The following is a 14,858-nucleotide window of genomic DNA, read 5'->3' as shown; positions in this document are numbered from 1 at the left end:
CCTCCGGAGGAGCTGGCCCAAGTGGCTGGGGAGAGGGACGTCTGGGCCTCCCTACTGAAGCTGCTACCCCCGTGACCCGACCCCGGATAAGCGGAAGAAGACGGACGGACACTAACAAGCTTCCCTGGGCCTCCAGAAGAGAAACAGGCCCACAGCATCACGGCTCCTCCACTGTGCTTAACACTGGGCACGGCTAATTCTGGTGGTGAAATCCCAAATCTTACTCTTGTTTGATCAAAGCAAATGTTTCCAATTAAAGTCCCAGTGAAGTTGAGCAAAGCTCCACATGTTGTGGTGGTGGGAAAGAAAATGCCCCTTTTCAAACAAAATTTCTGATGTTGGATTTTGTTCCTGACTAAATAAACCCATTAAAATGAAAGAATTGTTCCCATAATTGTTCTCAAATGTTTGCGTGAGATCAAGCTGCTGCAGCAAAAGGCAAATTTACACATCGCTTCTAGTTAATTGTGGACGGTGCAGTAACAGCAAGTCTGTACTTTATTCAAACGGGTATTTTTACAGCTCAAACTCACCTTCAGCTCTTTGTCCAGTTGTTTAAACTCCTCGTCCTCATCAGAGTCACATTCAGGGAACTGGTACACTTTGATCCCAAACTTGTCTATTTCCTCCCGTATCTGTCAGAGGACACGCACAGACATACGCATTTATCCGGGGTGAAGGCCGGTCAGTCCATGCAGTCAAACCCGTCAAGCTGCTGCTCTGAAACTCACTCTGTCTTTAAGCTTTTTTATCTCGTTGGGAGTGAGGCAGTCGGCTTTTGCGATAAGAGGAATGATGTTCACTTTTTCATGGAGAGCCTTCATAAACTCCACATCCACGGGACGCAGGCTGGGAAGGAGAAAGCCAAAGTCTGGTTTTCCGGTCCTTTGCTCTGGCTCTGCATACATGTGTGTATCTCACGTGCGGGCGGACCCTTACCCGTGCCCAAATGGAGGGATGAAGTAGAGGCAGCAGTGGACTCTGTTGTCCTGGATGTTCTTTCTGTTCAGCCCGCTCTCGTCCCTGAAGTATTGCTCGAACTGCTGATCGATATAGTCTGTGATTGGCTTCCAGCTGAGGCAGACACAAAGCAAGCAAGTCAAGTTTGTTTGCATAGGATTGTGTATTACATCCACAGTGTAATTCAGGTTTTGGGGAAGATAGTTGCATACAAAAGCTCCTCTTTTTTTTGATATGCTTGTCTGAGCTGTCCATGCTGGCTTCACATTACTGCAAACAGTGACCTACAAAGTTATTTGTCTTATGCAGTAATGCTCCCCTCTCTCTCCTGGACAGCATACCTGCTGTTAAACGTTGACAATGTGAAAAAAATGTATTCTTAAATGAACGAAAAGACAGAATGTATTGTATTTGGTGGCAATGCCTTCATAGCCCTCAGTGCTTCACATTAAATGATAGGACCCTAGGGGTGATATTTTCGATCTAGAGTTTTAATTCTACAAACAAATTAACTCTTGCTTTTATCATCTGCATCTTCAAAGCTAAATCTTTGTCTCTCATCCTCACTTAAAGGTCTCCAATTTGTCCAGAACACGGCTTCCTGCCTTTTAACCATCACCTCTTTACACTAGCTCCTTGTCCATTGCAGAATTGATTTTAAACTTTTAGCATTGGTTTTTAAAGCTCTTAACGGCCTGACCCCATCTTATTTATCTGAAATTTTACCTTTCTGAACCTGGCAGATCCCTGCAGTCATCAAACCAATTTTTATTAGTTGTTCAAAGGACCAGGCTAAAGCTCTCGGGTGACCTTTGCTCCACCACAGACCCAGGCACGTTTAAATCCAAGCTTAATACTTTTAATACCAGGTAGCATGGTGGTGTTTTATCTGTGATTCCTATTTTTTGTCTATTTTTATTGTTGCATGTTTTTTTTAATGTAATCCTTCTGTTAAGTGCTTCGGTCGCCTCAGTTGGTTATTTTAAAGTGCTATATAAATCAATAAAGGAATGAATGAAGTGTGCAGCGCTTCCCCTACTGTCCTCGTAAAGAGGACACTAGGGGATTCTTTATTAAAAGGCTGCTGTTGATGACTCAAAAATGACAAGTCTGCTGCAAATTAAATCACAATAGCATCTGGATGCACTTCTATGATGACAACGATACTAAAGCAAAGCGTAGTATTTATCAGAAAAATACCTCGTTCAAGTCCAGATTTAAAGATAACTTCAAAATAATAAGAATTTTAAAAAGTTAAATATCAGATATCAAAGTCAAGTCCACACAAGTCAAAAGAAAACATATTTAAGTGTTTTAAACCCTGATAACCCACTAATAAAACATCCATTAGTTAAATGTTTTAGTTTGAATCTGATCCAAATCTTACCCGATTGTTCCTTCTAATGAGTATCTTCTGTAAAAAGTGAATTACCCCAGCTGTCTTAATAATAAACTAAATGATGCATATAAAACAAAGTAAGTTTCACGCTGTGACTGTAGAAGCTGTGGTGACAATAGAAACATAAAGTTGTGTCATCAGCATCTGCATGGTGAGCTGTCGTAATACTCAATAATCTGAACAGAGGAAGCATATAGATGGTAAATGACAATGACCCGAGAACAGATGCCAAATAACCCAGAGTAGTTCCAGTATGTCAAATAACATCTGAGCCAATTCAGCTAAGATTACTACTTTTAGAGCTAATTCACACACAGAAGTTGTAGCTGCGTCACCGTTGAGGCATCGATCAAGTGCTGTCTCAGTGCAGACGTTGTGTTCGGACACCAGTGTTCCTCAGCCAGCACGAGACCAGCCACAACTCACCACTCGTTGTTGTTGACGGCGTCTCCGAACCCCGGCGTGTCCACTATGGTAAGCTTGAGCTTCACCCCTTTCTCCTCGATGTCTACCGTGTGCTTGATGATCTCTACAGTTTGGTTAATCCGCTCTGCAAAGCATCCGTGCAGGATGAAGGGCAGAGGAAAACTGGATTAAATGCGTCAAGGTCAGAGCTAAAAAAAAAAAAAAAAAGCTCTGCTGCTGTGTTATTTTCAGATAACCTCTAAAAATACTAATCATAATTTTGGACATTATGAATTTGCTCTGAACATGAATCATTCTTTGAATAGAAGAATGTTAGTCGAGGCCAAACAGCTTTAATGCCAGGCTTGTAACAGCCGGCAGAAAACTTCAAACGATGAGGACGAGACGAAGTGAAGACTCACCCTCGGCGTTCAGTAACTTCCTGTCTTTGTAGAGGTCTGTGAGGAAAAGACTGTTGACCAGAGTCGACTTTCCCATACCAGACTCTCCTGTAAGTCAAAGAGACATGAGAGCAAATACAAAAAGGTTGGCAAAAAAAACCCAAAAAAGTTCAAAAAGACACATTATAAATCTGGAAACTGAGAAAAACTGGACAGTGTAGCCTTCAAAAAAAGCTGGTTTAGCATATAATAAACTATCAGCAGTAATAAAGTTGTTTGCATCGTCTCAGACACAGACCTGCAACCATCAGGGTGAAATCGAAGCCTTTCTTTACGGACTTCCTGTGGACCTGGTTAGGCAGGGTAGCGAAGCCCACATATTGTTTCTCCTGGAACATAAAAATAGGAGACAATTAACGCAAGCGTTGGTTTACCTGTGAAAAGTGATGGATAACAGCCGCCATTTCCCTTTTTTAAATTGAAATTAGTGTACCCTTAAAAACAACTGACCTTACGAACGACATGCTCAGCTAATTAAAAAGAACATTACATAAAAGGTCCCTTTGTTAGGATTTGCTGCTCATAAGAGGAAATGCTCATTTTTATCATCTTTAAGATAATCACCAAGGCAGCAGAAAGTAAAAAGTCCAATGTTTTCCTATTAATTAAAGAGATGATCATTGAATTAATTCAACAGAGATGACAAAAAGTCTCTTAGGTGTGAGAAAATATTAAAAATATCTATCTCAGCATTATAAAGCCTGCAGTCATGTTTTCACACATCTTGTTGTGTTTGACACAGATAGAAAACATAGATAGAAAGTTGTTAGGTTTATTCGCTGCCATTCTAATATTTTCATTGCTTTAAACTGCTTTACCAAAACTATTTGTTATTTTATCTTAGATGCTGATGAAAAAAAACCAAAGGGCATTTAATGAAACACACAGTCCTCCTGTCACATGTATGAAGTGTGTGCGTCACATATGATGAGGCCTGTTACATAAGCATCTTTGCCTCTCATCTAAATTGTGCTATTATGTCAGGATAGAGCATGTTAGTTTTTGCAAAGACCACCTTGGCCTCACATTACAATGCTCTACATATAGTCCATGTGGCCCGCCATGTGGTCTAATTGTTACCAGATAAAAGCAGCGACAAGGCATTCAAATTATTCAGCAACCAAGGTGAGCGAACCTTCATCAGTGCAGACAGAGCACCTGCCTAGCGTGCATGAGGTCAAGTACATTATAAATTGGTAATTGCGACAACATTTTTGTAGCATTTAAATAAATTTGTGCCAGACATTTTTGGCTTCCCAAGAATCTGTAGAATCCTGATCTGGTCATCACAATATTTATCCTGCAGTACAGGCAACAGTTAAACGCTTTCAATTAGGTGTAAACTTTCGTATCTGAAATAATCATTTAACTAACTTGAAAAATGCAGTAAAATATTCTGATATGTTTAATCTTATAGGAAAAATTATAAAATTACAGTGAGACAAAAAGACTAAATTGAGTCAGAGTAAAAGGTAAGCAACAAAAGTATAAATTAATAAAGTACTTCACTAAATTGATCAAAGCACCAAAGCATTAAGCATTATGATAACCTTTAAGCAAACATTCGAGGGACCACAAATTAGACTTAAAACACATTTTAGACTAAACTTTATCGTCATTTTGTATGTACAGAGTGCATAGCAAATTAAATTTTGTTGCATACAGATTACGATAATATAATGAGATTGCAATTGAAATAAAATAACATTACAATATTTTTTTTAAAAAGTGTGCAGACAAATGTTTAATCATGTTTATAGTGCAAAGATAATGGTGCAAAAAAGGCATTAATTTTAAAAGTTCAGTGTTGGCAGTGCAAAATAATAATGGTGCAAGTTAGACAAGTTTGCCTTATGCATTATATAATGCTTATATAAAAATGTCTGTTGATGTCTGCATGTGGCTGAAAAGTAGCTAGGCTTGACCCGGCTAGACTTTAAATGTTTCTGTTTAAGGAAAATACGGACAGGAAACCTGGACATATCTTTTATTTCAGATTTTCAGATTTGCTGGGTCTCCTTAGATTAAATTAATGTCTGTATGATTTGCTTGAACTGATTTTATAAAATGTCTTGAGATGACATGCCTTGGGAATTGGCGCTATATAAATAAAACTGAGATGAACTGAATCTTTCTAGTTAGAAAAAAAGTGAGTGACAAGATGAAATGTGAAAAAAAGGAGATCTGGTGTTTAAAATGTATGTTTTTATGCAAAGAGCTTTTCTGTTTAAACTATACATGTATGCTATCTGTGTTTACCTGGTTTTACACCGGTTCATCTTTTTCCCACATACATGATGCAGATCTGATATTTTTAGTACAATAAAAATGGTACAAATAAAAAAAAACTAAAGCAGATGTCTTTGAGTGATTATTTATTATTTCTACACACAAAGAAGCCGTTCCTACAAAAGCAGGAATGGGTCCTGAAAGCTTGGGGAACGGGAAAGCCTAATATCTTCACTTCTTTTAGTACGTTGAGTTTTGACAGATTATAATCACACCTCCCTAACACGGGCGGCTCCTAATCCCCGTGTTGCTCTCTACCGTACGGTTTGTGTCCGAGCTCAAAGGAACGTCACATGCCCAGCAGTTTAAGGAGCTTGTTTTGCTTAATCCCCTCCGCAGCGCAGTTGTGGCAGCAGCTGCGTTCTTTTGTGTCCCTCTTTTTGTCTTTTTTGAGGCGCTGGGTTTTAGCGTGTTCAGATCCCACGTGTTCCCTGAACCATTGGGAGCTTGTGGTTTTTGCCTTACATAGAAATGCTTCACATCTCCTCCGGCCTCTCCTGGCCTGTGAACACCTCCCACCTGGTGAAGAAGGCTCAACAACGGCAATTCTTCCTCAGGAAACTGAAAAGCTCTGGACTTCCCACTTAGCTGCACAGTCCAGGAAAGCAAGGACCTAGCACGGGTAGTGAGAACAGCGCAGGGGATTGTGGGACGCCGTCTGCAGGATCAAGACTCAATTTATGCAGAACGAGTCTAAAGAAGGGCCAGACGCATCTCCACTGATTCCACCCACCCAGGCAGTGCACTGTTTGTCCCTCTCCCATTAGGTAAACGCTTCAGAAGCCTTAAAGGCAAAACAAATAAGCTTAGAAACAGCTTCTTCCCAGGAGCTGTGAGGGCAATCGCCCCCTGATGGGAGACTGCAGTCCAACACTTTAAAATCACCCCCACTGTTACTAGTCCGTCATATGTTACAATCACCTTAATGTTACATGTTCATGTCGACTACACACTATCATCTCTGAATATCTAAATGAACATTTTCGTAAACGAAGCCTCAACCGTTGCACAAAAGCACCTTATTACCTCATTATTTGTTATCTGCGACTCATGAAGGACCATTAGCTCATATAACATGGCTCTACCACACGTAAAGGACTGATACCGAAGCCCTCAGACTGACACAAACTTTTGAATCTTCACCTTTTTAAAAAAAATTTTATCATTTGCATGCTATAATGAGAAAAAGAACACTGTAACCCTTGACTTTAGAAAGTGCCTTGAGATGATATGTTTCATGAATTGGCGCTATATAAATAAAATTGAATTGAATTGAAATCGTCTATTGCCTGTTTGTTTGTTTGTTTGTCTTTTATGTGTACTCTTAGCCGGAGTGGCCAAAAAGAAATTTCACCACAGTAACATGCTGTGACGATAAAGAATTTTTGAATCTTTGAAATGGTTTTAAGTCTTCCGGAAAGTAAAGCACTGGCGCGTCAAACGGTGACACATTTAACTCTAGGGGGTGCAGGAAGTGAACACAATATATATAGAGCCTAATCAACAGAGTGAAAACATTTATTAAAAGGTCCCTTTTTCAGATTAGGTGTATGAGAAATACAAATAAATGCTTAGAATGACTTGATATCTAAGCCAATACAAACACAAACTCAAAATCTTCACAGCAGTTCTCTTGGGTGTTGTAATGTGAGTTTTAACACGTCACTTAGGTGTTGGTTTCACATTCCAACATGATGTTGTGTAAAGATAGCCTTCTTCAGGGAATAAAACCATCTGACGGCAACATAATGCTCAAAATATGTCCGGACTAACATGAGGATTTCACACGAGAGTCCTCCTGATTCATTCAGAGACAGAAGATAAAAGCACTGCTCAGTGCTCAAAGGCCAGTGTCCTGCATCTTTTAGATAACTTATTATTATTATTACACCCTTATTTATACAGGTAGTCTGAGTTACACATGAGTTCTCATTTACTAGAGAGACCTGTCAGGGCATATTTTAAAACTTTTTCCAATCTCATCCTTGAGGATAGAGATTGGAAACCACTGATCTACTTATCTGATATCCACCAGATAAGATAAACATAATTTTGGTTCCTAGTACATTTTTAGTATACATAAAATGACAAAATGTACATTTAATTTAAAACATAGACTTGCTGAAAGCATTATGGAGATTGAGATGTTCTTCTGGATTCTCCATTATGACACTTTCTATCACAAAGCCTGCAAACTCTGAGTGATCTAACTCTACATGAAGAAAAACTAATGGGAACTGGGAATTTTGAGTTGGAAAATCTGAGGTATCCCAACAAACCTCAAACTCAAAATCCAATATGGCCGCCACAGTATAAAATGTAAAAATAGCTGCAATAATAAACAGTTTATTTGCACTTGAGACGATTTGCATATTTTTATGAAGTTGTGTGACTACTTCGGCAAATTTAATGCAAAGCAAAACATTTTTATTGTTTACACGGAGACCATTTTTGGTACCAACGCACACCAAAGTGGTAAAAAGTTAAATTTTCAAAGCTGCTAAAATGTTCCATAATACCTTTTCTACAATTTAAATTTCTCTTATTGAGATGCAATGGAAAGTACCACAGTAACCAGAGCTTTGTGTAGCGTTTAGAGCAAGTTTAGTCCAGGAGATAGTATCCTGCAACTTTTAGATGCATCCCTTCTCCAACTTAGCCGGAATCAAGTGAACTGCACCTTATCAGGCCTCTGCAGCGTTGAATGACTGCTGACGAAGGACATCAGCCGTTTGATTCAGATGTGTTGGAGTGGCATGCGTCCTAAAGTTGCAGGACAGTAGCTTTCAATGAGTGGATTTGGTGCCGTACCTCCCCCACCCACTGCTGCACCCTGCTAGTCAACTCGCCGAGAGAAGGCTACTAAACTTTATGCTCATTTACAAGAAAGAACAATTTGACTATTTAGAAAGTGTCTGAGTTTTCAACTTGAACATTGGTCAGTTAGGTATAACATCATTGAATTTTCTCCAAATCTCAAAATTTTAGAATTTATGTCAATCAAAATAGAAAGAAAGAAGGTAATATGGCCTTATTTAAAAAAAAAATGATGCTACATACATTGAAATAATTTTTAGCACATGGTTTGATTGTCGGTCGGGGTCTCACTTGGCAGGAGCCCTGTTTTGATGTAAATATACAAAATAATGCAGTTATAATAATAAAAAAGGCCCAAATAAAGACCAAATAATGTATGAAAACATAAATAAAGAAATATAAAAAGTTTCTAATTAGGCTTCTCGTATTTATTTTAAATTAAAAGTTGTAACTCTTTTTTTATACATAAATGTGTCATCAATGTTTTTTTAAAATGTCATAGATAAATTGACAAAAACATAAAAAGCAGTTTTCAAATGATGATTTCATGTGTTAAGAAGGCCCAGTGTGATTTTTTTTTATTTTTTAATGCTTTTTGCTTGGTTTTGTCTGAAAAAGTACATTCAACATTTTATGGTTTTAAATAGATGACTAAATGCTGTGATTTTTATCTTTGAAAGTTGGTTTATGCAGTCTTATTCAATAAATTAGAGTAAATATGGCGGCATGTATCCCTGATTATACCAGTAAAATCAAGAAATCAGTCAAAAAGAACCTGTCAGACAACACAAAGTAGGCCCAAAGATCTAAAAAAGCAACACATCATGCCTCAATCTAAAGAAATTATAAAACAGATGAGAAACAAAGTCACTGACACCCATCAGGGTTGAACGGGCTTAAAAACCATTACTAAGGCCACAGTGGAAAAAATATAAAACAGAGGGGAACCTTCCCAACAGTGACATGCCAAAAGATCAACGACATTTAATTTAAAGCTTTTTTGCCCCCATTTAATAAATGAAAACATCATTTTAAACCACATTTTGTATTTACTCTGCTTATCTAACATTTCTGATGACGTGAGCTGAGACATTTAAAAGTTTTAAAGTGGCATAAGCAGAAGAACTCTGCATGGGGCAGACACTTCTTCACATCATACAGCTTCATTCCTCATTTTGGCTCCTCATTAATACACACACAGACAAAACTATGAAAAATAGAAACAGACGCCAATAAGGTTAAAGGACTTTTAATGTCAAGGCAAATTAAGTCTACGATCTGAAGAGCTTGCCTTGTGGCGCTATAAAACTACCACAACAGACAGAAAAGCTTCCAGTGTATGGAAAGGCTTGTGCGGAGCATTCCTCTCCGAGCCGCTGAGAATAACCAACGCCTCAGACTTTCCAGACGCACAAAGAGAACCACAGGATACCAGGCTCCTACTGTGTGGGACAGCAGCTTCTGCATCTGGCAGAGCGTCATCTGAAACCCTGCAGTACGAGTACGACGCGCCGACATGTGCAGAGAAAAACAAACATTCAAGGCCCCCCTCGCAGAGAAGCTTTCACTCACGCAGCAGACAGACGCTGCATTCAGCGGACCTGAAAAGCTCCTTCTCTGAGGCGGCCAAAAAGCGCACAGCCAGCGTCCTCATACGCTGTCATAACCTGTCACAGGCATTTCCGACAACTGGTGGAGGGGGTCACAGTTGTCAAAACGCAAACATGTATACACACACACACACACACACACACACACACACACACACACACACACACACACACACACACACAAAGCAAAAGAAGGGGTAAGAGATGAAGCTGCACAAAAATTCCTCTTAGCAGTAAATCAGAGCCCCCCTCTAGAAATGAATCTGAGCACCGTCACAGAAACATTGCAGCAGCAGCAAAAATAAGTTGGCAGAAACTTGTGAAAGCTCGCTGCTCAAAACCCAGCCTCTGCTCTCTACCTCTATATGTGTTATAGAATGATATAAATGGGTTAATTGCAGCATTTTCCACCCTATTTGCCTCACTGCTTTTAAGTTTATCCACCTCTTTACCTTCTGCCTTGCGGTTCTCACTCGTGGGCACAGAAGCCGTTCCACCAGTTTCTCCTGCAGCATGATGGCATCCATCCTAAACCACTGCGACACTGACGGACCAAAATAGCCACCGGTCACTGAGAGTCGAGGCAGCAGCCCAGTGGCGAGTGGAGGAGGAGGAAAAAAAAAAAGCAAAAAAAAAAAGCAAAAGTCTCTCTTCCTGTTTTCTCCACTTAAATACGTTTGCCACACACTCCCTATTCTTACGTTTGTTTTCCACCCAGCCCTGCTTCTTTGTTTGATTCTGTCTCTTCTCTGCCCTACAGCGCTCCGGCGCTCCCTGTTCAGACAGGTATGGAGAAAGTTTCCCTTCAGAGGCAAACAGGGAGAGAAAGAGAGAGAGAGAGAAAGAGAGAGAGAGAGAGAGAGAGAGAAGTGGCAATTTGAGGGAGGAAACTAAGGGAGGGATGGAAGAGGCAAATGTCTGAAGGAAACCCATTCATTCGGCCCTCACTCCCTCCCCCTCTCTGTCCCAGCCAGACGTATGAAAAATAAAATCTCCACATTCAGTCAGAAAAGGGCAGATGGTTTGTTTGCTCAGCCTGTTTCAACCTGACGGAAACAAAAGCTTCGCCGCGACAAACGCTGCGAGTACAGACACATGCGGAGAGGTTATCAGATGATAAAGAAATTAACCTGCCACTCAATCTGCCTGGTGTGTTTTTACGTACGCGCCGATTTGTACCTTACCGACGAGGAAGAAACATCAGGTGTACTGCAGTGTAGAGTACTTTAAGAGGAAACTGTATTGCAAGTAAAAAGTTACACCCAAACCCTACAATTACACAAAATTGTAGAAAACACAAGCGCGTGTTTAAATAAAACCTATTTTATTGACTTCATTCAGTGTCAGGGAGTTTCATCAGGCCTGCCGTGACAAATGAGATAACTCAGTTAAGAGTCTTGAAACAAATACGGCAGAGTTTTTCTGTTTTTTTTACCCAAATACTTTTAAAAAACTCTGCCTCAAAAGGTCAAAACTGCTGGACAGTTTCAACAAATCTAGGAAGATCTGCACAGCACAAACCATTCAAAGATGGCTGAAGCTATATGATCTGCCGATTGTGTGTTTATTGCATGGATGGCGCCCTGGGTGAGCGCCTCCTTCTGCTGCCTCCAACCTATCAAAATCTAGGAAATCATCTATATTCTGAGGCGTGGGTTGCATTGCATTCCTGCACAAACGGTATAAAATAAACTCCCTATGGTCAGCAGCAGGCGTAAACTCCCTTCTGACTGCAAATGCAAACCTTTCCACTGAGTGGCAACCTGTCCAGGATGTAGCCCTCCCCGAGAAGGAAGGATGGATGGATTACTGAGAAGAGCATAAATGATTTTCTGAATGTCAGATAAATTATAAATTTTTTTTATACAACGCTAGTGTCCTGCCCTCTTCCCCCCCTCGGATGCCGCCCAGGGCAACCACCCATATTACCCATACAAGAATCCATCCCTGGTCAGAAGCTGGAAACAGATTGGGGTGTGTGTGTGTGTGTGTGGGGGGGGGGGGGGGGGGGTCTGAGGTCACACCACCCGCTACCAGGTCCCAAACTTTGGTTACAGTTGAAATACACATAATATCTACCACAGAGTGGTCACTCAGAGTTAATTTGATTTGATCAGGTGGTCAACTCTCATATTTCGCAAGACTCAACAGAGTCAAACGAGAATCACAATGAAAACAAATGGAAATACCGAGTGGTGCTTCACCAAATCAACATATAATTAAGTTGACTTTTACTTCAGACCTTTTATCTCCATAAATAATCAAATTACACGACAACAGGACACATAAACGGATACATGATTGTAAATTGCAGCTAAGACCAAAATGATTCAAACCCCAGGTGGATTTAGGCTTAAAATAATCTTTCAAATTTGTTGTGTGTGTTGTTGTGACCCGGCCAGAGTCCCGAACTGAATCTGATAGAGGATCAGTGGTGGGAGCTATAAGCATTAGGGTGATGGCAAGGAGGCCTTCCAGCTGCAAAGATTTGGAGCCAGTGAACAGAGATAAACTGTCACACTCCTGGAGATATGGTGGTGTGCTGGTTAGTAATAATAGGAAGGGTCTGATCAGTGTATAAAACACTTTTTCCACTGATTATTGAGAAGCTACGCTGTATGGTGGCACAGGTGTTAGCAGTGTTAGCTTGCAGCGGGCGTCTTCCTGCATGGAGTTTGCATGTTTTCTCCATGCATACGTGGATTCCCTCCAGATACATGTTAGGTTAACCAGGGAGCCCCAAGGTGTGTGCATGCATGCGTAAATGGGCACAGGCAGTGGATGGATCGATTATTTATGCCTTTACTGCGAAGGGCAGAAATAATTTTTGGCATGCCATTTTAAAATAAAATATAAACAAAACAGATCTTTTTTTTTTTTTTACTTATCCTCCTTTTACAATATTATGATCTATTTTTTGAGACACCTGTTGTATTTAATAGGATCTTCTTAGTCTGATTTTGGAACCAGCTGACAAGCCTTTCTTCATAGTAAAGGGATTTCATCTATTATCTGCACAGCACTATATTGGACCAAATCTCTTCATTGCACTATACGGTTCATTTGTATTTTTAAATTTAGAGAACATTAAAATAAAATTGAAATCTTACATCTGCGCTGTAATTTGTAAAATTTGCATACAGTTAATGGGGGCTTAAATGGCATAAAGGAACAATCAGCCAGTGTTTCTGTATGTGTACAGCTGAGGTACATTCATGGCAGAGGTTGATTCCAGATTGATTCCAGATGTTACATTGGTGTGTGTGTGTGTGTGTGTGTGTGTGTGTGTGTGTGTGTGTGTCCTATGGGTGTGTCTGGGTAACACATGATGTGGGCAGCAGAAGTTAAACATTCTTTGAAATAAAACGGAGGAGGACAGTTTTTTTTTTCTCCCCACGTTGGCGTGAGCAGCGCTGATGCCACGTACAGGATGTTGCAGCCGCCGCCCACGCCACAGGAGGGAGACAGACGACTAAACTGCGTTGAAATGGTTTTGGAGTAGTTGTGAGGGAAAATCCCAGTGTTTCCAGATGAAATAAGGCAGTAAATAACTGTGGTTCATCAACTAGTTGGATAGGGAAGATCCGAGCAGACAGAGTTATAGTGGAACAATGTGGGAGTGACGGTCTGAACAAAAGGAAGGAGCAGATGTCTTAAAATGGCCTTACAATAACCTCCAGTTTAACCCCCCACAGATAGTCCCTCTGAGCAGCCAGCTGTCCCATTACTCCCATTCACTCACACACAAAACCAGACAAACAGGCCCAATATAATTACTTATTCACACGTCTGTTGTTACACTCAACTTCAATTAAATATTTAGCATGAGTGAAAGTAAACTGTTCCCTCTGGTAGCTCCTCTTATAGACGTGCTTACTTTGTCTTCCCAGGTATCATTTCATCAATTTTTTTAACTTAAAACACTGTAGAGAGTGATTTATTTACATCAGGCACTAATATTTAAACAATGGACTCAAATAAATGAAGCTTTAATCTTTAAAAAGGAGTCAGTGTGAGAAAATGTCATTGTCGCCTTTATCGGTTTGGGAGCTGTTTTTCTTTCTTTTCTAATCTTTAACACAAATTCTTTTTAGTGTCAACATTTTTGTTTTACTTTCAAAAAGTTTTCCAGATACTTTTTTTTCCCCCAATGGCAACTCAAGCTCCATTTATTTAGCCTCCTTAAGAAATTTACACAAGTTTGGAAGCGATTTATTACGATGTGAAAAATAATTCCCTGCTGATAAAATGTATTTGTCCAGTATATATTACATTTGGCAAATAAATGTAAAACAAAATATACATACATACATACATACATACATACATACATACATACATACATACATACATACATACATACATACATACATACATCATTTTATTTATAGGTGCTTTTCTTGACACTCAAGGTCACTGTACATCAAACAAAACGTAACAAACAGGATTTTAGGGTGTTATATTTTAATTATGAGTCAATACTATATGATATAAGAATTTAGTTAAACTAAAACTTGTTTGCCCTTGAATAAGCTATTCATTGTTAACTGAAAGGGTAATTTTTTAAAATTAATTAAATTAAACTACAGCAAAAAGGCTAATTTGAATTTGACATAGAGATGAACCAGGAAGTATTTGTATTTTTAATAATTTTGCTCTACAGTGTATTTAAGAAAAGCAACATATGTAAAAACATTAGCTCTGTTAAAAGCATTGTATAGTTTTATTATGCGACCTTCCATCCAGGATTGTTAAAAAGTGCTTTGAGAAATTACCTGGTGGTGCTTGAAGCTTTGAGCGACGACCGGCAAGTCGGAAACTTAAAGATCCCATTTATTGTTGTGATGCCCCTGAGGTAACGACGACACCCTTCAGAGTGAAAGCTGTTATTGGGCTGTTTAAAAATATCACCAAGGT

The 14,858-nt window shown here is 39.6% G+C and overlaps 1 protein-coding gene across 2 annotated transcripts in view; it reads right to left on the bottom strand.

The window, feature by feature from the left end:
* The window catches only part of sept5a (septin 5a), a 36,232-nt gene that overhangs the window by 5,574 nt on the left and 15,800 nt on the right, over positions 1 to 14,858 (bottom strand). The window contains exons 1-7 of one of the 2 annotated variants that reach the window (XM_012856666.3): positions 10,394 to 10,731; positions 3,464 to 3,554; positions 3,187 to 3,273; positions 2,786 to 2,909; positions 940 to 1,074; positions 732 to 849; positions 534 to 635 (exon numbers count right to left, since the gene is read on the bottom strand). In XM_012856666.3, the coding sequence (XP_012712120.1) occupies positions 534 to 635; positions 732 to 849; positions 940 to 1,074; positions 2,786 to 2,909; positions 3,187 to 3,273; positions 3,464 to 3,554; positions 10,394 to 10,468 (732 nt within the window). In that variant the 5' untranslated portion in view covers positions 10,469 to 10,731. Of the gene's footprint in view, positions 1 to 533; positions 636 to 731; positions 850 to 939; positions 1,075 to 2,785; positions 2,910 to 3,186; positions 3,274 to 3,463; positions 3,555 to 10,393; positions 10,732 to 14,858 lie in introns of those variants that run through there. The other variant, XM_012856667.3, reaches the window with a different exon arrangement.

The sequence above is a fragment of the Fundulus heteroclitus genome, chromosome 12 (genome assembly GCF_011125445.2).
Source record: "Fundulus heteroclitus isolate FHET01 chromosome 12, MU-UCD_Fhet_4.1, whole genome shotgun sequence".
Classification (NCBI taxonomy): domain Eukaryota; kingdom Metazoa; phylum Chordata; class Actinopteri; order Cyprinodontiformes; family Fundulidae; genus Fundulus; species Fundulus heteroclitus.
This window is presented reverse-complemented; position numbering and strand designations above follow the sequence as displayed.